A 24,605-nucleotide genomic window follows, 5' to 3' on the forward strand; every position below is an offset into this window, starting at 1 on the left:
TCCGTGCTTTTCGGCACCAAAAAGAATCTTGAGTAGGTCCCTAATCCGATCTGGTCTGGGGGGACTAGCTGGATGACTCCTTTTTCTAGCAGCTGAGAGACCTCTGATGCTGCTTGGTCCCTTCGACCGGGTTGTGGGTCTGGGATCCTTTTGGGGGTAGGTGGAAAGGAGTGAAATGGAATGGTGTAACCTCTGGCGATTATCCCTAAAACCCATCTGTCCTGGGTTATTCTTGCCCAGGCTTCCGGATAATGGGAAATCCGACCCCCGACTGGCTCCGGAGAAGCGCAGCCGGGCACACCCTCAAGAGTGAGAGTATGGGGAACCGCGGAAAGAATCCCGGTCCCCTGAGTTGCGGGGGCCCCCTCTGACTCTGGGGCGGCATCTTCCAGAGTATGACCCCCCCTCTGCCTCGAGGGGGGGTCTCACCTTGTGCGTCAAGAAACGATCTCTGTGATTTTCTGAACTACATCCCCCCCCCCGCTGAGCCTTGGGATAAGGTCTCGACGGTAGAGAAAAATGGACTCCCACGGCAGACAAGGTCTTACCCTCTTGTTCGCACCTGGTGAGTGTGTGTTTTACTTTGGTCCCAAACAAGGAGGAACCGTTGAAAGGGGCATCAGTAAAGGAAGACTTAAAGGCCTCCGCAAAGTGACACAGGCGTAGCCAGGCCTGCCTCCTGAGGGCCACTCCTGAACTGGCCGCCCTACTCACTCCCTCGGCCGCATACGAGATTAGTCACATGGACGAGTTCGCAATAGAATTAAGGGTGGAAAGCTGAGCGTTGACTGTTTGAGCCACGGTCTCAAGAACATTACCCCTGAGAGTATCTCCTACCTCCTTAAGGAGATCTCTTTGGAGCCGCGTGAAATGAGTCAAGTAATTCTGCGACCGCAGGGTAAAGGTCGCTGAAGAAAGGGTACGCTTCCCGTAGCGGTCCATCATCCTGGACTCCTTGTTCGGGGGATGAACCGTAGAGGAAGATTCCGCAACTTCCTTCTGTATGGCGGCCGCCACCACCATAGAATCTACCGGGGTTCCTTTTGTCAGAAATTCCTTCCCTTGGGGGGCAGACAAGAATTTGTTCGGCCGTTGAGGGACAGGCTCCACTGAGTCAGGGGTCTCCCACACCCTTCGACAAATTAAGTCTAGGAGCTCATCGAAGGGTGGAGATACCCAGAAGGCGGAAGGCTGGGCGCCAAAGGCCTTAAGAAATACTGACTCCTCCTCGGAGGGGTTTTTGGAAGGCCAGTCTCCTCTTTGTTTCAAAATCTCCAGTGTTTCGGAGAACGAAACTTCCTCAGAAAAAGACTTGGGGGACCCCTCCAACTCCTCGAGGTCAGTATCTGAAGTGAGGGACTTGTCTTGGGAGTCTATATGCTTCCTCTTACAAGATTTCTTTCTGGGGAGTTCCTCAGGCACAGAGTTTGAGGATTCCTCAGAAAGAAGGGGACCGCTCATGGGGGTGTCCTTAGGCCTGTGTGCCCTGCTGTCCAATGATAGAGGAGTGTCAGAAGCTCTCGCCAGTGCAGTAGGGGACGGGAGAACCGATCCGAGGGAGGTAGCTGAACCAGCCAGCGCGCTCCGCACTGCCTCGAAGGTGGGGCCCCCTGAGTCTGAGGACCGACCGCCCTCTAGGGCTATGACCAGGGCCGGAGTCTCCCCTGCCGATGCGCCCAGAGGAAGGCTCGGCACCGACCTGTGCTCCGAGTCATCCCCCTCGGCGCCGACAGAAGAGACTCAGGTCCCGGACCCTGTGGACAGAGCCGACAGGGTGGGAGCCGAAGTCGGTACCGAGAATCCCAGTTGGGGTATTGGAGCCGACACAGGAACATCCCTCGGAGCGGAGCTCACCAGCTCCGAAGACAACGATGCGCTCGGAGGAGGAATAGCAGGTACTACTAACAGGGCTGGCTCCGGTACCGACTGGGTTGGAGCCGAGAAGAGTTTTGCCAACACTGGCGATTCCAGGAGCACCACCCTATCCACGTCCAGATCTGAAAGCCTAGAGGATTTGGAGGAAACTGATGGAAAAGCAGACCTCTTATCTGGAGAGACTTGTCTTAAACTTGGAGACCGGCTCCGAATTGGTTCCAAAATGATCAGAGCGGTCGAAGGTTCAGTCAAAACAGTGACTTCCTGCGGCTCTGAGATCGGTGGAGCCGAGGAAGCAGATTCCACAACCAAAATCTTAGAGGGCGGCTCCGAGACCAAAGATGGAGCCGGTGATCTCTTTTTGGACTTAGAAGCTTTAGACTTTGACTCAGAGCTGGGAGTCGAAGCTAACTTTTCCTTGAAGGATGGTTTTAATAGATCCTTTAGTATCAACTTATTTTTCCTTTCTTGGTGCACCCGAGGACTAAAGGAGTGACAAAAACTGCGAGACTCCTGAAGGTGGATGGCTCCAAGACAATAAACACAGACGGAATGTCCGTCTGTAATAGACATTTTATATGCACATTTCGAACACTTTTTAAAGCCGGAAGGCTTATGTTCTTTTTGCTCTTTAGACATGATAGAACTGAGCACAGAACTACAACTTTCTCGTAACTGAGAAGAAAAGGCGGGAAGCGAGCGCCTACTCTAACAGACAGTCACTGACTAGACACAACGATAAGAGACCTCTAATTAAAACCGTCTCCACACAAGAGAACAACAACAACAAAGTCCGACGAACAAACACAAGGGAGGACTACGTCCTCTAACTCAAACGGGCCTAGCCCGAGGAAAGGGATGCCACAAAAATGCACAAGCACACACAAGAAAACCAGAAATGCCAGCAATCGCTCTCACACAAATTCTAATTAAACATCAAACAGTATCAGATGATTTCTCAAGAAATTTCCAAGAAAAATAGTTTTCAAAAGGTACTTAGCCAAGCCAAGTCGAGACCACGTCCGAGATCTACAAGCGGCAAACGAGGTCTGGGGATGTGGAGCATGGTATTGTGGGATACCATCTTAGCCAGCCAATCAAAGACTTTCGAGCTAGTATATAGGCCGAGTCTGAGCCAACTGTCGGCTCCAAACCCACAGGTGAAGAATAATGGCGAGATAGGACTACAAAACATCATACCTCTCAACTGTTTTGATTTTTGCGGAATGTAATGACTGCTGCCCCATATGTCTGGTCCTTTGATTTGAAGATATATGACATTACTTGGAATGCGATTGAATGGCAAATATGTTATCAGAACACCTTGCTACTAATGTATAAGCACACTGTGTAAAAATGTTCCCTGTTGATGTGCCTTTGTACCACCATTTTGCATGGCTTGGTCCATAATATCCCATGCTAACATGTTAAGAGGTATGTATGTGCAACTTTGTCTATACAGTATAAGCAGTCAGCGTTCTTAAAGTGAAATCTAACCTATCTAGAAGTATATAGTAGTAGTCTGTGTAGTTATATTTTCTGTGAAGTTACTAATGATGTACTTTTCTCTCTCACCCCACCTCTTTTCTTTTATTTATTAATTATATTTATTATAATTTGATATTATCATATTTGTAATTACCTCTTAGTTTGACTAAGACCCGTTAAGACTAAGTTTGACCCGTGGACTATGATGTTTTTAGATGACATTGTGATCTGTAGTGAGAGTAGGGAACAGGTGGAGGAGACCCTGGAGAGGTGGAGATATGCTCTAGAGAGAAGAGGAATGAAGGTCAGCAGAACTAAGACAGAATATATGTTTGTGAATGAGAAGGAGGATAGAGGAATGGTGAGGATGCAGAGAGTAGAGGTGGCAAAGGTGGATGAGTTTAAATACTTGGGATCAACAGTTGAGAGTAATGGTGAGTGTGGAAGAGAGGTGAAGAAAAGAGTACAGGCAGGATGGAGTGGGTGGAGAAGAGTGTCAGGAGTGATTTGTGACAGACGAGTACCAGTAAGAGTGAAAGGGAAGATCTACAAGGGGGTAGTGGGACCAGCTATGTTATATGGGTTGGAGACAATGGCATTGACAAAAAGGCAGGAGTCAGAGCTGGACGTGGCAGAGTTAAAGATGTTAAGATTAGCACTGGGTGTGATGAGGGTGAACAGGATTAGGAATAAGTATATTAGAGGGTCAGCCCAGGTTGGAAGGTTTAGAGACAAAGCCAGAGAGGCAAGATTACGTTGGTTTGGACATGTGCTGAGGAGGGATGCAGAGTATACTGGGAAAAAGATGCTAAGGATGAAGCTGCCAGGTAACCGGAAAAGAGGAAGGCCTAAGATAAGGTTTATGGATGTGGTGAGAGAGGACATGCAGGTGGTTGGTGTGACAGAGCAGGATGCAGAGGACATGAAGAAATGATAACACATGATCCGCTGTGGCGACCCCTAACGGGAGTAGCCAAAAGAAGAAGAAGTAAAATTACCTTAGTTTGGCCTTATGAATAATTTAATATTGCTTTTCTGTTAAAAAAACTTTCATTTACATTATTTATTGCTGCGTTCCTTATTATATTATTTTCAATGTGTTTCCATTACTCATTATTTTATCTTATGTTATTAATTACAATTGTTTGGTTATGTTTATTTTTCCTTATGTCTATATATTTAATTTACCACAGCGTGACAAGGTAGGGCAGTTCCCAGTGATCCACCCACCTTGGCTCTCCCAGCCGAGGCACCGTGGCCCCAGCATGTCGGGGATGCAGCCTGTTGGCGTCCCCTTTGCTGCCCCTGCACTACTTGGTCCATCAGGTACCCTACAGGCTGGGTGTGGTACCCACTCTGGGAGTGGAGGTGGAGGGGGGTGCTTTTGTCCCCTTCGATGAACTGCCAGGAATGATGCATGAGCTGCTGCGCCAAATTGCTGGTGCACTTTTACGCCAGGTGGAGAGCATGCTGTCCATCCTGGTGAGACAGTCTGGTCCCAGGTGCCGGCATCGACCACTGCCTCAAGCAGTGAAGGTTCAGTGCTGAAAGTCTAATGGGTGAGGACTTGAGTCACACTGATACTGTCTGACATCCATAGGACTGGGATTCCACAACACTCTCACAACCAAGGTGTTCACCCCGTCTTATGTCACACACCAACCCTGTCTGCTGTCTTGTTTGTCTGCAGAAACTTCCTCACCTTCCCAATTTACCATCCTCACACATACCTATGCCCCTTCCCCAACATTCCACTCTCACGTTAAAAGAAAAAAAAAAAGGCACCTATCCCAGAAAACATATTGTCCCATACATACCTCTCCATTTTGCACGTGTCCACTGGACACACTTAATTTGGTCGAATTGTCTTAACACACATATTGTTGTCACCCTCTCTCTGGGGGTGCCAGTCAAAATTCAGCTAATAAAACTGTTAAAGTAAACAGTTGTTGCCGTAGAAGTAATGGATAGATATTGTTCTTTCCTACACAATTCCTGCACATACCTACCTGCCTTTCACCATGTTTTTCCCTCTGCTTGCACCCCCGTTTCATCGCACTGCATCTCACAAATCAGCTACAAGATTAATGGAAAAATAGGACTGTAACTGGTACAGAAAGATATCATTATAAAGCCATACACACAATAATAAATATAAATGATGCATGTAACAGAAGGTAATGTGCAATTATATCTACAACATGAAAAAATACACCTGCTACATGATTAATGGAAAAATAGTTTAAATGGATCTCTGGTAGAGTAATATATCACTATAAAGCCATACACATCATAATAGATGTTAGTGAGGTACGCTATAAAGCCATACCCATAATAACAGATGTTAGCAAGGTATGTAACTGCAGGCAAGTGTGCACTTACAACACGTAAAAATACACCTACTATAACAGTGACTTAGTCGCTCAATCTGCTAAATGCTTTGAAAACATCAATGTTTGGTCCACATGGTCCTGGGTTCAAATACAGCTGTATCTAGCATTAAAAATACATGTATGTGTATATCACCAGTGTAAAGTCTGATATGTACAACTGTCTCATCACCTATTTATCCACCCAAAGCAGTACATTTTGAATGCATAATTCTAAATAATGGCAGTCAAAGGCCTACAGATGAATCACATTTAAACTATTCCTGTTACAACACTAGAAAGTGCACAGAATGTCAGGTCATGCATTATTATAAATTCCCAGAGGATTTTGAAGTATGTAATTCAAATGAGGCCCAGTCATATCAAGACTGCAGCCCACAATGATTTCCTAGTGATAGTACAGACAACCACAGCTTCATAAGTAACATACATACATGAAGGCTGTGCTAGAAGCAAGGGTTGCCAGCACACACATTCCAGATGACTACCGTGACACAACACGACTTGGCGGTTATTTGACTGGTTGACATAATGGTTAATGTACCCCCTATCCTGTTGTAGGATACACCAAGCATGTTTCCTTTTAATCTGTTAAGGACACCTATTGCTAACATAATTACCTTAAACACATACCTTACTTTCCAGTGGGATGGGTTCCCTCAATCTGGCTCTGGCTGTACATCATGGCTGCCACAGGTCACACAGTTACGCTTAAGTGTTGTTATCCTGCACATTCTGCAGACTAACTATGCCAACTGCTTACTTCAGCCTGTAGCAAACACATCTGTATATAATAAGTAGCTGTACAAACATTCTCTCTGCTGTCCATCTCAAACCCAGTAATTTCCACCCTAAAATGTGAGAAAGGGGATGGAATCTACATTGAGGCCTTGTATATTGTTGAGCAGTTGCAATGGATTGGCTGATTATACTGCAAATCAGCTGTGCATGCCGCATGTAGCAATCCTGAACCACAGATTCGTTCAGGGGCAATCCCCTGCTAATGGGAACCATCTTAAAAAGGCAAACACCTAGGTAAGGGAACCACTATGTATGAGAGTTAGTTTGTATGGTTAACTCGTTCACACAGTACTCGTATAGCTGTATCTTTCAACAGAGGAGTTTTGTACTCCATCAGGTATGTAACCATTTTGTTTCCAATTTGATGCATATGTTTAAATACACTTAGGGTGAATGGGGATTACATCAGTAAGCCTTTCTTAGAACTGTACTGATGACATGCCAGTGATCTCCAGCTGCGTTACACCTACAGAGGATGTAGAATACAGCAAGGGTATTATGCTCTGTGTTAACTAGCTACACAGGTCTCCTGGATACTTCCTTTATCATCAGTTGTAGCAGTACCATACTATTTGGTTGGCATTATTGTTCATAAATATGTTATGGGTGGGGGTTTCCCTGGTATGGGACACACTACAAGAGACTCCTTGTGTTTGTTGTGTGATCATACACAAGTACCTGTCATGTCACAAACAGGAGTGGGTCACTATTTCTACTATCCTAGTTGCTTCTACAACCATTGTATGTTTGGCACACTGCTGATTATGAGATGTGTAATCAAACAGGGAATACTAATAGGCTTCCTTTATTGCTGTATCTCTACATACTGTACTCCCACATATGTGATTCTAACGTGTTCTCATTTATTTATTCTTCAGGAGATATCATGCATGCCAGATGCCGTGCACCTTTCACTGAGGCAGAAAACAACCTCATTGAGGCCTTGAGACAACACTACCAAGTCCTGCTGACCAGAGGGAGGGCAAATAGGCAAGAGTATGCAGCCTTGCGGGGTGAACTGATACACAACATTAATGCTGTGGGTCACCAGAATCACACATATGAGCAGGTGCAACACTGTGCCACCAACATGATTAACTTGGCACGGAGATGTGCAGTGGACGTGGTCAGGGATCGTTAAGTCACTAGTGGTGGGCCTGCAGCAGAACAACCTCTGTCAGCCACTGAAGAATTCCTGGTGAACCTTGCAACACAGGACAGCATCCATCATCCAATATGTTGTGGATGGAGGTGCAACTGTTTCCACTCAATTGGTGCATCCAGATATGCTTAGTTGGATCAGCACTGGAATACTGTAGCATTCAGCATGTCAGGGTGTACATAGTTTTACATGGATGCCCTGTGTTTATGGGGTGGAGGTTAACTGCAGTTTTATGCTCATGCACAGATTTTGACCCACATACCTGTTAACATAGCAGCTACTATAAATGTGAGATATTTGGAAGCATTACCCGTTATACTGTAACATGTGCTGCTGTTTACATTATCTCTCCCTCAAACCTTTACAGGACCATCATGAGTAGGAAGAGACTGTGCTCCTGCTGTGGTAAGCACAAAATTGTTTTGTCAGAGATGTAGATTTAGTTCAGTGTATTCATAGTTCAGTGTATTCACTAAAGTGTCATCCCAGGCCTGCTGGCTGGATTGATGTACTGTCTACATGACTGCCAAATGTACAGATGTTTTCTGACTGTATACAGTTTAGACTCAAACTTATGCCTTGTAGGTGTGACCACAGTGATTGATTTGACAGTAATGTCAGGACATCACAGACTGCCATACTGTCAACTGTGCAGAGTTTTGCAGAATGATAACAGTAATATATAATTTATGTTTTGCTCATGAGATTCTTGTTTAAAGAACTTTTATTTCCAAATAATTACAGATTTGGGTTAGAAAATAATGTCCTACTATATGTGGTTGTGGGTTATAGAAGAGTGTGATAGTGACAGCAGTGTATACAGCTTAACATATATTGCAACAAAATAGTACATGTATTAATGCAATGCTTTCCCCCCCCCCCCCCCCACAGGTGACCAGGTAGGTTGGTCTTTGTCCCCTTCACAACCTGATGTCATTGTTTCTTCAGACTCTGATGATGATGGTGACCAAAGTGAGGCACAACTGGGGGTTTTGGGAGATGAATCTGACACAGAGGTGGACATCCCTTGCCTGTCTTCATTATCACCATACACAGCCAGTATGCCTAAGCATACCCAGTCACCTATGGCCTCAGATATGGTTCAGTTGGAGGGTGGGGACATTGAACAGGGAAGTGTGGCTACTGTGGCTGCAGAAGCTGTCGACAGTGGCCATAGCCAAACAGTTGGCAAGGTTCCACACAAGCAGATTGATAGGAGTTCTCATACGAGGCCTACTGTCCTTCCACCACCTGTTGCAGGTGTCTCATCTTGTGTCACTCGGCATATGTTTTGGGCCGTCGTGGAGGCACAGGCATGTTCAGAAACTAACTCCAGACAAATGTTCAGAGTTATGGATACAGCACCATCTGACATCCGTGACTGCCTCCACCATGTTGCTGACACCCTGGAAAGGTTGAGTGACATGAATGAGCTGAGAATGTAGGTAAGTCAATGGAGCGCTACCCATATACAATATCAAAATATGGGGAAGTGTAAGGCTGTGAATTAGAAATGGGGATAAGATAGAGATCTTGCAGGAGAAAGACAAAAGCAGGGGTTAAGGGGAGTGAAGGCTGTAAAATAATTGTAGCATCATTTACACGTGACGTGAGAGAAGACTGCCAAAACTCTGAACTTCAGATATCCCAACAGTCCACCAACTGCAACACATTATTCTTTGGACTTGCACATATTTGTAAGTGCACTATAAGTGCATTATCTAATGTTGAGACCGCCTTTTGGTCCTTCGTCCAATATTATAAATGTCGCAGTGCAGCTTTACTCTCCATAATCTGGGTATGTAAGGCAATACAGACACAGACACACACATACACACACATGTATATAAATAATATACATATAAATAAATTTTTAAACAAATCTGTGTGAGGAGCAGCACATTTGTGCTCTGCTTAACTAAGTGTATGGGCAAGAGCAGTCACATTTTTGTCTTGTTTGCACGTTGCTAAGCAGTGTGCAAATGGGTGGTGCATTGCTTACATCAGAGACTTAATGTTCCATAAACAGACTCCAGTCCATAGCTAGCTGTACTCCAGGCCGGGAGTATGATATGATTAGAAAAACTCAAAGCTGGATTCACCTATATACTCAGGTCCATAAATGAATCTACAGTTTCAAACAGTGTGTGCTGCATGCAATTTTCACCTTTCTATTGATGTCTTTCAGATTTCATATATGCTTAATTTGTGATGTATTTATCAGCATATTATACTCCTGTGACTAAATGGTCAATTTAGTTAGATTATTTAGCAGTCATGCCCCATCTGTAACGCATGTAATCAGTATGCCCAATTTCAAGTCATCTGGATACAGACTGTACAACTCAGATTAAATTGATAGGTCTAAAGAGAAATCTTAACACGTTTGGGCCTAGGACAGTGCCCTGTGGGACACCCCTGCCTGTTAACTAATTATTTCACTTGTCCAATTGCTGTATAATACTTGCCATGTTCTATATGTAAGCCATGCAGCTATCCTTCTTATCAAGAGTGCATCAATACCTAGTTGTTCTAATTTATTGATCAGTGTTTTGTGTATGGCCCTGTCAAATCTCTATAAATTACATCACAGCACAATTTTTCGTTCATAGCCGTTATTATACTGTCATAGTACATCATGTTGCAGGTGGTACTTAGATCTATTTTCAACATATGTGTGCTGATATATGATTTCAAGTCCCAACCTTTACGATTTCTGACACTAACTAATCCAATATTACCAAAGACTTAAAACAGGTCTTGGATATGTGGTGCAGAAGAAAATGTGTAATTAATATGTGAAATAGGTTAATATTAGTATAGCATACACAGAGTCACAGTCTGTAAAACAATACTTATTACTCCTTAACATGTCAAATGACTGGATATCTTGGGATTAGAACCCTGAACACCATCACATAAGCTGCCTACCTTAGTCCTTTGAGCCACAGAGGCTATTTGACAGACAGAGGATCATTCATCACACCATTACTTGCATACATACTTTGCTATACTCAGTTAACTAACAGATAATATGCAAGTTCAAATTGTACATTACTGCCCTGATGCTGTGTGGCATACTGTGTGAAATGCTCATACAGCATAGATGATTTATTGTTATGGCAATTACAAGGGGACATTGCTGTTTTGAGGTGTAGGGGAACAAAGGTCCATGTTCTGCTAAGACACACACTAGTCTGACAATCATTTAACCTCACTTTCTAACACGTCCTTTGAATAAAGTACCAGTAATCTGTTGCAGAAGAACAGCATGAATATTCCAAGCATGAGGCCTACAGAATGCAAATGGTGACGTTAGTTGAATGGGTGTCTGTAGTCCATGTGGATGTAATTTCTGTCCAAATAGCTCAGTATAGTTGCCTGCATAATGTATCCAGTCCATAGCTACAATGACATAACATAACAATCCACTATATTACTGTGTAGGCATACAGCAGTTGACACAATTGTAGCTCAGAGCTGACTCTGTCTGACGCGAGCAGTACACAGTCAATACACGGAAAGGTGCAGGATGTGTGATTTGGCTGGCATCAATTTTAATATCTGTATGTGAGCAGGAGTAAGGTGTTAGTCCCTAGGTTGTCAGTGAATGTGCTATGCATCGTCTCTTAGCCAAAGCCAGGGTGTACTGAGCATACCTACGTCTGCCTATAGGGACATCAGCAAGGGGTTCCTCATCAGAGTCCTCCTGTGACCATGGCTGTGGTGGCCTAGGCAATGTTGGGGGTGTGTGCATCCCTTCCTTTGCTGATCCTGCTGCAGCTGTTTCCGCAGGATCAAACTGTGTACTGTAGCACATAATGTGAATATCTGTGCACATGTGGCTGGAGTATACTGCAGGGCTCTACCAGATATATCAAGGCATGAGAACCGTGACTTCAGAAGCCCAAACACATGCTCTATGACGTTCCTAGTTTGTGCGTGTGCCTCATTATAGCGTTCTTCCATAGGTGTGTGTGCATTTCTTATGGGTGTTATCATCCACGGTACCAGGGCATAGCCAACATCCCCCCAGTAAATGGCTATGTGGAATGTCCCCCAAAAAACATGTTTTAAACGATTTGTGGATGATCTTTTCTTTATTTGGCATGGAAATAATGTTGCACTAAATGAATTTTTAGTATATCTAAACTCCAGCACATAATTTTTGAAGTTTTCTATGATTTCCTCAGTTGACAGTACTAACTTTCTGGATATTACTATAGATTTTGATGGTCAGAATATGCCAACCACTGTTTATGAGAATCCTGTCCATCCGAACAGGTTTCTACATAGTTTTAACATTTAAGGGATTAGCAAGGGTCAGTTTATTCGTATAAGTAGATTAAATTCTGATATAAATAAATGTCGCCTACAGATGAATGAAACTAAACATGAGTTCCTTGATAAGGTATACAATGGCAACAAACTTGATCAAGAAATAGACAATGTATTAAGTCGGAGATCTACCTCTGCTGGACCTAGTTTTGGGGTTAAACAGCCTACTAATATTCAGATCCAACCAGCTGTGAATGAGGTTATTAGATATGTTATGACATACAACAGAACCTCTTCAGCCATTAAAAATATTATTAGAGCAAACTGGCGTATACGAACATCTTTACCCGAGTTAGAGAAGCTTGTGGGCAATTACCCCAGGTTTTCGTATCGAAACTGTCAAAGCCTTAAACAAAACCTGTACTATAAAGATTTTCATAATAATATTCCAAGGCATAAATATAGTTTTTCTGGTACTATTCCATGCCATAATTGTTCATGTTGCGAGGTCATAAACAAAATTATGATATTTACTCATCCACTAACTGGTAAAGTGTTTAAGTTTTCTTGTCCTGCTACTTATAATTCCTCACATATAGTTTATCTTGCCACATATATAAAATGTTCATCCTTCTATGTTGGCAAATCAATGAGGAAGCTAAAAGACAGGATTACTGAACACATGTCTGATATTAAAAGAAATATAAGTACTAACTCCCTAGCTAAGCATGTCACCAAATATGGCGTGGAACATAATTTTAGGTTTAGAGTTATTGATCAGATATTTGATAGTATCAGGGGTGGGGACTTAAATAATGGTTTGGAAAATAAAGAATTAGAATGGATACTTAGGAGGAATGCTTATTCTCCCCCGGTTTGAGTTTGGTAACAACAATTAAGCCTGTACTGAAACACTAACAAATGTGTTTACATTAGTTTTCATTAGAGTTTTTACACCCTTTTTTTACACATATATGTGTATACATATGTATATATATGTTTTTAAGGAAATGTTTTTGGTTATAAGCTTTTTTATTTATGTTTTTGTATTAATATGGCAATCAAATATTGAAATTTAATGTGAATATTATGGTTCTTTAAATGTTTAGCATATGTAATTGATTAATTGATGGCGGTGTGTAAAATAAAGTGAGGATGTTGGGTCCTGCCTTTTTATACACTGATGTAGGGTTTTACCTGAAAGCTTTGTTTGAATAAACAGCTTTTTTGTTATTTTTGCATTGCCGAGTTCTTATCACATTTACTGTTGGGATTTGCCCCCTAACAAACATCCTGTACAGCTGTGATATGTGCCAGATATAGGAGTCATGATAACTGCCAGGATTGCCAGCACACAAATTAATGATAATCTCCTGGACATTGCACACGATTTGGCAGTTGATGAAGTGGTATCCCTTGCGATTTATGTAGATTCTACCCTGCTCACCAGGTGGTGCCTTGATGTGTACACGAGTGTAATCTATGGTACCCAGTACTTCAGGGTAGTGTACTACACGGTAGAAGCATTGCATATTTCTAGCCCTCACCTCAGGGTCAAGGGGAAAAGATATGTATTCACCGACATGTGGGAGCATTGCATAAAGAAATTGGTGGATTATCCTGGATGCAGATGCCTCTGACACCCCCATGATGTCCCCAGTTGGTCTTTGAAAAGTACCTGTAGCTAGTATCCTAAAATGGGATGGGTCTCCCTCTGTTAGCTCTGACTGTGAGTTGAGGGCGGCAGAGCTCACTGAGCTCTTGTAATATGTCCCTGTCCACCCTGTAGCGCTCTACAGTCTCCAGCTCATGTAGCTCCTGGAAGTTTACCCTGGGCCTGAACACACTTCTTCTTGCTCTAGGCCTACTGTCAGCAGCACCAGCAGCATTGACTTCAGCATCTAGCACATACAGATGTAGAACAGCTACAGCAGTCCCTAGCATCATCTCGGTTAAAATTTCCAAGTCTCTACTCCAATGGTTCAGAGAATTGAGGGAAAATGAGAATGTACGGTGTATGGATACTTTATACAGTTCTGCTGTAGGTCCAGCATGTGGGATTGGCTAATTATGATGCAGTTCACCTGCCTAGGATGTAACTGACATGATTTAAAAGCCCAACTTTATTGGGCAATGAGGCGCAAAACGCCAAATCTCACAGCATAGCTTATACAAAAGTATATATTATTAATTGACTATATCTGGTTTTACTTGACAGATGCCTACATCATCACTATCATATGAGTAGTCTGTCTCCATAAATACGCTAACCTATGCAGCGCGCAAACACGTGCGCTGAGCACTAGAAAATCCTGAAAGTAACACAACACCCCCCAATGTCATCCACATCCAGTAGAAATATCAAAACCATATAGGGGCTTACACAAAGTTGATATGCAGACATGGTTACTCCTTTTAGTGATTCAACAAAGGAACCTCATGTGCATACATATTCGTGCTGACAGCCTGGAAACTAAACGGTTCTTAGCCATGTAAGCTGGGTAACAGCACGAATGCACCGTTGTATGGACCTGATGCAAGGTCCTACAGTACACTGGTGAAAACTACATTATAGATGTTATTTTAAAATTTTATTTTCTGTTAATCATGTTTGCACAAGTTGGAGCGTGCGTACATTATAAAAAAAATTATTATCAATTTTACATATCCTGTCCTTTTACAAACATCTACAATGTAGGTTTTGCACATGTATGTTTGCGATCTACTATTTTCTGAGGAGTTAAGTCCATATTTGTGCACTTTTACATCCTCTTCTGTCTGTGTAGACTCCTGTACACAGAAAATGTCCACGAACACTGAGTCTACACAGATGCCTTTCACCTTGTTGGATTGCACCACCTGCCTCATTTGTACAACATTCACCTGCTTAAGCAGAAATTTGCAATGCACAGAAGTTTCCCTGTTTGCATGTGCTTCTGCACTTACTGAATCTAAAAAATGTTCTCGCTCATGTACACATCACAATGAGACGTGTACAAGGAAAAAATGTATAGGCTTTACTGAATTCCCCCCTGTGCTCCAAACACAAATTACAAATCCTTCCTGAAATATAATTATTTCCCTTACCATTTTTCTAATATCTTGCCCTAGGAGAAGCAACAATCCTAGGGATTAGAAGAAAAATGTGCATCCAGAAGTAGAAAAATAAAAGGAATTCTAAGCCAGGAAGATACAAGGAAAAGAGTAGACCCAAAGAGTGAGGAGGTATGTAGCAAATACTGCAACAGTGAAGAAAAGGACATCTACTGTTATGATAAGATTTTACACAACTCCATATCACTGTTGTAGTATTCTTTACAAAAGGGAGAGTATAAAAGCTCAGCCGGAAACTTGGAAGGAGGAAGGCACAGAGAATCCCTGAAGGAACCAATGCAGGATAGCTCTGGAAACAGCATCCAATTTGTAATGCTTAGTGAAAGTATGGACAGAGGACCAAGCAGCCTCACGGATGAAATTGGTAGCCAACTATTTGAAAAAAAAACACCAGAGGAAGCAATAGGCCTAGTAAAATGAGCCTTTACAGAGGCAGAAAGACATTTTCCATGAAAGAAGTAACAAAAAGAAATGGCCTTAGAGATCCAGGAGGATGTGGTTTGCTTAGAAACAGCCAAACCCAGAGATCTTTAATGAATAAATATAACACTGCTCAAATTTGTGAATAGTTTTTGAAAATGATTACAAATATGAATATCTGTCATCAATTACAGATAGGGATCTTTTTCTCCTTTACTTTTTGTGAGTTTACATGTCATCCAGAAAGGGAAAGTCAGTGTGGGAGGTATATTCCCCATAAAGATCATCACAAGCAGTCTCTTTTCTGTTTGGGTGTGTCTCACAACCATAAACAGTGTTCTATCTGCCAAGCGTTTGTTCTAAGACTCTACTTAGTCATCTCTCCTCCTTGTCCATTCACCTGGAGAACCACCAATGTCTTACATTGTTGGAGGAAGGTGCTATGGTGGAATCTTCCTGTTCCGAAGGTCAGATGCTTGCCAAGAAAAAAGCCAAAAAATCTCAGGTCTGATTCAGTTGCTGTCCCACCTTCCCAGACATCTCTCTCTAGGCTGTTGAAAGTCCAGGGGATTGCTCGGTTGATTCCTCTGCCATGACCTTGTCAGAGGCCAGCATGGATCTGCCTTCTCGCACGTCCACGGAGGCTCTGCAAACGTCTTCTCCAAATGTTGAGGGGGGAACCTCAACTGATTATTTTAGAGGGACTGATGGGATACTGCAGATACTTTGGGAGGAGATTCCTACTGTGCTGGTTGAGTATAGACAAGGATCAGAACCTCCTAGGGTATTTAGGGCAGATATTCCTCAAAAGAAAAAACAAAAAAACAAGCATGTTTCCCCTGCTGCAGAAGATCACCAGTGTGAATGGCAGGATTTTACCCAGAAGTTATTTAATGCACTGATGGCCTTGAAGCCTCCCCAAGGAGTTTCTGTGCCTGCTCCCCATTTGTCCTCTACCCACTTACGAGGCACAGAGAGCAGGACTTCTCTGAAGAGAATTTGGATTCAGGGGAAGAATCTTTGGCATATTCCTCTAAAATCCTTTCTCCATTGGATTAGGGCTCTGAGGAGAAAGATTTTATTAGCCCAGATTCTCCCTTGGAAGAATTCTCCTTTGGGGATACTATTTCTTGCATGATGGCATATTTTAAATAGGACTGTTCTCAGGTTTCTGACATTTAAAAGAGGTATTATGAGCTCCTCCAGATGGAGTCCCCTAAGCCATCTGCTTTACCTCCAGTCTTCGCTGCCCCTCTAGATACCTTTTCAGCAGTCTGTGTGGCCCCAGATTCTTAACCTCCAGGCCCTAAGAAACCAGATAGATTTTATAAGGTGCCTGATGATTGTAAGTTCTTATACAAATGTCCTTCTGCTGACCCTTCTATAATGTCTGTCTCTTCTAACAAACCCACTAAACTTTTACCAAACTTTTGCCATCTACTAAACTGTTTCCTTCAGACAAGGATAGTGGAGCTATGGAACGGTTAGGGTACTGCTGCCACTTTGGCTATTACCACACCCATATCACCAGGTATGTTTTAGCCATTCTTTCTCAGGCTTCCCCGGCAGTCTCTGACCTCCCTGATTCTGAAAGGAAGGCAGCAGCCCTCTTTTTATTGGGCTGTACTTCTCAGGTAGCTTGCCACTCGATTAAATGTAGTTATGTTGCAGCTGATGCCTCCCCTCTAGGGCTGCTACCTTTGGTTCTGTTTTGAGACGTCACTCTTGGCTTCACCTCAAGCCTTTGCCTGATGATATTAAGGTTAAATTGTTGGATGCTCCTCTTGATACCCGTTTGGTTCTGCTGCTGCTACTTCTTATAGGTTCATAGGTTCATACTAGGCTATCTGCCCGAGGGCATTTACAAGCCTAGCCCATCGTTTTGTGGCTTACGCCACCCCTTTAGTATGGGGAACTATACCCATTATTTTGCTGTGCCTCTGTCGAGCAGTGACACTGAGGTAATCCCTGGGGTATATCTGCGATCTCCCATCCATTGCTCAAGATTTCTCTTGAACAAGGCCAGCGAGGTGCTCTGCCTCACATATACAGGGATTTTGTTCCACAGCATAGGTCTTTTTAAGTCCCTTCAGGTTAAAGGTAATTCCTTGCAGGAATCAAAGCATATTTTTGTCTCTCCTATCCCTAAGTTCTAGAGGAATTATCCATCCAAATGTGCCTTTGTTTACAGAAAGCCTTACCCTCCTCCCAAAGGTAAGAAGGGTTCTAGGCAGGTTCCTCCTGCTAAGTCTACTCAGAGTCCGGCTTCTCAGAAGCCACCTTTTAAAGACAAGCCAGGTTCTGACACTTTGCTTCCCCTTTTCTTGAGTCAGGTTTCCTTATCCCTTTGTCTTTTCCTGTCCCTTCCCAGGTGGTTAAGGATCACTCAAGACTCTTGGGTTCTGTCCATCATCCGTCATGGATATTTAACGGTAGGGAAATCCATTCCTCCTTCTCTGGGTATTCCTCAACCTCCACAGGAACAGCTTCCTTTCTTCCTAGAACTGCTTCAGGGCCTTTTGGTACAAGGCCTAATTCAAGCTGTGCCCCCTTGCCAGGAAGGGAAAGGGTTTTATTCCAGAATGTTTCTTTTGTTCCCAAGAAGGAAGGCATCTGAACACCCTTTCTGGACCTTTCTCAGCTCAACACCTTTCTCAAGGTCCCTTCCTTCCAGAAGTTATCTCTTCAAACAGTTGTTTCCTCTTCCTTTTCTGCAGGTTTTCTTGATCTCCCTGGACCTCAAGGATGCTTATCTTCACATCAGAATTCATCCTCTTTTCAGGAAGTTTTTGCATTTCTGTGCCTCTTCCTTGCATTTTGAGTTGCTTGCTTTGCCCTTTGGCCTTTGTACTGCCCCAAGGGTATTTACCAAATGCCTCACTCCTGTGATTGCCTTTTGCAGAGTGAGAGGGACTCAAATCTTTCCTTATCTGGATGACCTGCTCATTCAAGCTTCCTTCCCGTGCGATCTTACTTCAGCACCTCCAATATACCGTTTGCCTTTTACAAAGACTGGGGTTTGCAACAAATTTTCAGAAACCAGTCCCGGTTCCTTTTCAGGATCATGTGTTTCTCGGTTGCAGGATGCAGACCATTTCCATGCTGGAACCCCAGGCCTCCTCCCAAGGCTCACTTTTTTCAATCTGTTCTTCATCTAAAGAAGAAACCCCAATGGGGCACTTATCTGAAAAATATCTTGGTAACCAGCAAAGATAAAGGAGCAATCAGACCAGCAATCAGTGATGGTGTTCAGACTGGCGGCAAAGAATTTCTGAGGTATGTATGCCCTTATGTCACCATCATGCCCTATGCCTTGAGCAGGGAGCATACGTGTAAAGTTCAAAGTATATAAAATCCTAAGGCTTTGGTATACTGGCTGAATGTTGGGCTACCCTTGGCAGGGAATCTCTTTTTGTAAAGAATACTGCAACAGTGATATGGAAGGACATCAACTCAGTTATTGTTTACATTTCTGTATTTTGTGCTTGTGAAATAATTTGTATTTCTCCCAGGCTGAGCCTGAAATTGGTCAATATTGATCAATGCACTACCCTAGTAAACAAATATAAACAAATAAATAAGTTCCTTTAGACCAACTTGGTGACCATGTGGTCTGATAATGAGCCATGTTCAGTAATGCAGGGGCATGTACAGCTTCCTATATTTTCTCTTTACAACTGAGCACAAGAAGTTTTGGGGAGAGGATCCTTCAGAGCCATTGGAGTCTACCACCGCTGAAGCAGGTCACAACAAAGACTCTGCCTTTTATGTTGGAACCTCTGCTCTCTGTTATATCTGTGTGGAAACATCTGCTCTACCCTCTGCTGTTTATGGTAAAAGATTTGCTGCAGACTCAAGAGAAAGGGCATCATTAGGAATGATGGTGACAGAAGACGCAGTCTGTTCGCAGCCTTAATTTCTTCTTTTTTCATCAGAATTTTTATATCCTACTATAAATCCCTTCCACAGAAAACTTTACTATTAATGCAATTAGGAAACCAGCAAATTTCATAAATCACAGACAAATATGCTAGAAAATTTCATAAGTCATAATTATGCTGGCAAACAATTTCTAGAACTGCCTGTACTGCTCACTATATAAAAGGCACTGTTGATAGGTTTTGGTGGTGTGCAAGGCATCCCTGTGCCAAATACTAGGTATTCCATTTGTTTAATATCTTGTGATTTGGACAAGCCCTTACTCCTGCAGTGCCAGAACTAAGGACTACTAAAAAGAATGACATGCTTAGCATATCTGAGGGTTCTAATTAGGAGAATAAATGACACATCAAGTATCTACATGCACCTACGAGAAAAAAAAAATAAGTACAGGCAGCTAGAAGAACAAGAAAGATAAATGATCAGCAAGCAAGGCATTTCCAGTTGGGTCAGTACAGTTCATCTTTCGTGTATCGGACTGACAAAGACACCAAGTAAGTACAGCACTTTATACTTTGTTTTGACAGATGCAGTCCTGCCTCTTTAGACATACACTGTGTCCTAATCCGGTCATGGATGCAGCTATTTTCAAATTGCTAACAGGTTTTCCTTTTTTGATGACAAGTACAGACATAAGTATTTCTTGCTTCAGCTTTATCACCGTATTTTCTTACTTATTAATTGTCTAACATTTCTAATGAGAAAGACTATTTATTGTTGTTACAGATGCAGTTAATATTTACATCATTATTACTGTTGATAATTCAGAATTAATGAACGTTTGCAACTTACAAAGTAATACAAAAGCTTAATAGAAACTTCATATAAAAATCTGCAGCATGTATGTGTAAGGTACCACATCTGCTCCTGTCATTCATTCTACAGACAACGTATGGAATAGAATAATGTACATTTTCTTATTATTTGATGTTTGTAGCATATATGTACATTTTACAGAGCCATGTATTTTACATTGTTTATTCTTTATGCACACGTTTTAGGAATATTTTGATACAAATACAAAAAATACTGAATAATACATGTTTTATACAACTTCTAATAGAAGAGCCATTCACTGCTGTTACAATACATCAGAGTGCGTCAGTGTGTGACCCTTGTTCCAGGCTGCTGTGACCTTTCCATTCTATTTTTTTCCTAGCAAATAGCTGAGCTAACAATTCTAAAAAACACTGCGAAGCGTTACAGCTGGTTTACATCTGTTGTCTGACAATTATTAGAGGAATTATTTTCAATACGAATATTTATTTATATTAATAATTATGCCTTGATAAAGACAGGAGTTATTTATAAACACTATCTTATCTTGACTGATGCCCTTTAGCTATGCGTTGTATTTCCATGCAGCTTTGCATTATTTTATGTCACTGGCATTCACATAAAAGATCTTTCACACATACTGCTTACCCTCCACTGAAATGTTGGATTAGGCTTTTACCCTCCACTGAAATGTTGGATTAGGTTTTTTTTTAATCAGTTTCTGGGTAGTTTGTTTCAGTTTTGCAACTGACACCAGTCCAATGATCCCTAGAACACCATATTCCATACATCCCTTTTGGTAACTGGTTGGTGGTACTTTCCTTCTCAGAGTCAAAGTATCCTCAAAAATAAGGTGCATCGTCAGTGCTGCTTAACTGACAGTAGTGAGCACAGATCCATGTGAATACCTGGCTGATGTGTGCTTCTATGACATCCAGCTGCACCCCACTTACGTAATATCAAAATTTATCAGCATGGTTGTCAGGTGGGGATAGTAGAATCTAAGACTACAATTTGTTAGCACTGAATCCAACCAGAAGAAGAATCTGTCTGCAACTACAGAATCTGTACTTAATCAAGGAGAGGGCTGCAGACTCAGGGAATAAATAGACCGAATGGGTGATGGAGATCGAGTCCAAGGAGCAATTCAAAAGGACATGAGGTGGACAGAGAAAGAGGTATACTACTAAATGTACTTAAATGGAAGATTAGCCTTATCTCCTTCTGCCATCAAGCAAATAATGTATTCCTATACCACAATGGCAACTCCTCCATAAGTTGTCAGCAGTTTGCCGAAACATTCAGTTTAGAATAATGTGGCTTGCATTAGAAGCCATTTCAGAGAAAGAATAACAAGGCAGTAAGACATTTTCAAAAGTTAAGAAGAACTCCCCACAAGCTCTACATTTCAAAGGTCAAGGTCCTTTTCACAGCTTCTAATTATTCTTGTAGACTATTGGTTAGTGATAGCTTCAATGTCTCCATACATCCTAGCGATTGGTCAAAAATAATGACAGTTCAAGTTATTTTGTGAGACAGTAACAAAGGATGTAACTGCTTTTTAGATATCTATCTAGTTCAGATGATGCACCACCTGAAGTAATGCTACCTCCAATGGCAATTGTTTTACTAGTCTGAGAAATTTATACGAACTAGTCAATTACAATACCAGCATTTTATGTCTTATTTCACCAACAGTAATGTGCCATTAGAAGGTCATAACTCACGTCCTTCTGCTTTTCCACAACATATCACAACATTCTAACCTCGAGGCTTAATTCATGTACTAGGTTTCAGCCACAAACTGGCATCCTGTATGGCCATTTCCACTAAAACCATGGAAGATATTGTGTGTGTTAAAAATAACAGGGCACCATACAATGGTTTATCACGTTTTCTTTGCCCAATACTCTTCCAGCACCTGCGTCAAAAACACTGCATGCATACAGTAGGTCACTGTGCCAGAAGGGTGTCACTTAATGGATTTTGTAGCAAGCCTTTTCCATTTCTGTATGTAGTACATAACTACAAATATGCAGCAAGGAGTTGCCAAAAGTTACCATTTCCAGTATCACTTCCAGTGTAAGAATAGTCATGCTTCATGTGCAAGTGATACTCAGAAATCTGGTCCATCACTATCTCTCCTCTGGTCCCCTGTAAATCACTGATAATCAGTGGAAATCCTGACTAAAAACAAATTCATTGCTTTCACATGGTTAGGTTATGATGAACTAGGCATAGATAAACAGATACCATTTCAGTTTGACTGCTCCAAGAATAATCTTAAAAATAACTCAAATTGAAAGTAATGTATAGTTCTATCAAGGTTCATAAAGTGACCTTATGGTATAAACATGTTCCGAAGGTACGGGTTAGGCAGCACTTTTGTGTGCTTTAGTGCTAGAGACTCAATTAAGTAGGGGCACCTTACCACTACATAAGAACTGCATAATGTCACTTATAAATGACTTGAAAATCAAATAGTGCTTCAGTACTGTTGGTCTTCACTGGCTATGCATTGTTGTTTATGTAGAGAGAAAAATACTACTACTGTCTGCCAGCTCTTTCTGATTTGACTCACCTCTTCTACATCAATTCGGGAGAGTTCAGGAAGAAGATCCTCCTTGGCTTTTTTCTTTTTTCGCTTGTTTCCCACATCTTGTCCATCATTCAGTACAGCTTGGCGTAGCTTCTTCTGAGAATAAGCCTTCTGAGATCTACACAGATATTTATAGAGAATTTACATGGATCACAATATAGTCTCATTTCTAAAAAGTTAGAAAGCAATTCAAATTGTGTAAGGCACTCAGTGTAGTAGTACAAAACTGACCCCATTATGGTTTCTATAGAATTCATAACATAGAGGAACACCACCTGCATGTCAATGCCCCAGCTCCCAATTCTTATAGCAACGGACGACAGCCTAAGCTGTCCAGATGACATGGCAGTTCAGAGCTGCTGTTCATCGAAAATGGAAGGAGAGGTGGCACCCCCCCATTACTTAGAGACGAGGATTCCAAACTCTGGAACCAGCATGGATACCAGTTTCAGAAATATCAAAAGGACCACATGCCTTATTCAACTCCCCAGCATGTCACCTACATTGGTCTCTCAAGACCACCTTTCGGTGTCAACACACAAAGGAGCAGCATTTCTCTGATAGTATATATCCCAACAAATTAAGACTTCCACTGCAGATGACATATGGCATTTGTGCAATATGATCCATAAAGTCACCCCTCAGCTACCACAGCCAGTTCCTTTTACCAGTCCTCTTTTTGGGCTACATCCAGTAGGATAACATCTACCCATACACTAGTAACCAGAAAACAACTGAATATACGACTTGAAACAACACACTCAGCTTAGAGAAATGGGGTCAAATTGCGATATGCAAACTGTAGAAGTGGCTCACAGGTTAACTACTCAGGGTTACAGAAGACAATCTTCCTACATCAATGTGGAGCCTGGAGAATCGTCCATGAAAGGCAACCAGACAGCTGTTTGCAGTGGATGCAGCAAACATATTTGACCCAGTATAATAAAAAGACAATACAAACATGGACACTCCCCAAATATCTAAAGTAAAATTCTCCTCCATCCTGGTTTGCAAATCCTTCACCATCTAAAACTTCTTCAATTTCCAAGCCAAATCAAACAATCCTAAGACTATCCTTCTGAAAAAGACAGATTCTCTCCGACAAGCTTATTAGACTTCAGACATACACTCAGGTAAAGGTTTTGTTCTGCATACAGGAATATTTAGTGGTTACTGTGATCTACCCTTTGGTATAACTACACAGGAGGAATGAACGCTGTACAGTGTAACAGCCTGCATATTTAACTAGCTTAAGTTTGCACTGTACTCGGATTTGCCTTTTCCCACTGAATGGCTTGTCTTTCATGTGAAAAATGTACCAAATTTATTAATGCAGTTAACTCTTAAGGGGATCGTATGTTGAATACTTTGGCCCCTCTTCTCACGTTCTAAAACATCTGATGTGCTGATTGTCAAACTGTAGAGCACTTGTCAGTTGCTGTTAGAGAAATCCTTAAATACAATGGGGTTGGATGAAGTCATGGACTGGATTCTTAACATAACGTGACAGCCTGATGATCTGATTAAATCATGGAAGGGAAGATGTTGGGTGCACAGCAGGCTGAGGCTTCATTTGTAAGAATGAGATGAAGGAAATTAGAAATGGTTGTTGGAGGAGGCACAACTTCTTCTGCAGAGTAAGTAGTAACAACTGCACATAATTGGTGCTGTATACATTTGGCAGTTAAGGGACAAGCAGTTGACAGTCATCTAGGATGATTGCATTAGGTTCAACAGGTAAGGATTCCATCTGGTTGACACA

The 24,605-nt window shown here is 42.1% G+C and overlaps 1 protein-coding gene across 1 annotated transcript in view; it reads right to left on the bottom strand.

The window, feature by feature from the left end:
* Window positions 1–24,605, bottom strand: part of EME1 (essential meiotic structure-specific endonuclease 1) — a 258,388-nt gene that overhangs the window by 79,381 nt on the left and 154,402 nt on the right. Inside the window, exon 6 of the mRNA XM_044084995.1 lies at window positions 22,826–22,961. Coding sequence (XP_043940930.1) covers window positions 22,826–22,961 — 136 coding nt within the window. The remainder of the gene's footprint in view (window positions 1–22,825; window positions 22,962–24,605) is intronic.

The sequence above is a fragment of the Protopterus annectens genome, chromosome 10.part0, assembly GCF_019279795.1.
Source record: "Protopterus annectens isolate FY-2018-M chromosome 10.part0, PAN1.0, whole genome shotgun sequence".
Classification (NCBI taxonomy): Eukaryota; Metazoa; Chordata; order Ceratodontiformes; family Protopteridae; genus Protopterus; species Protopterus annectens.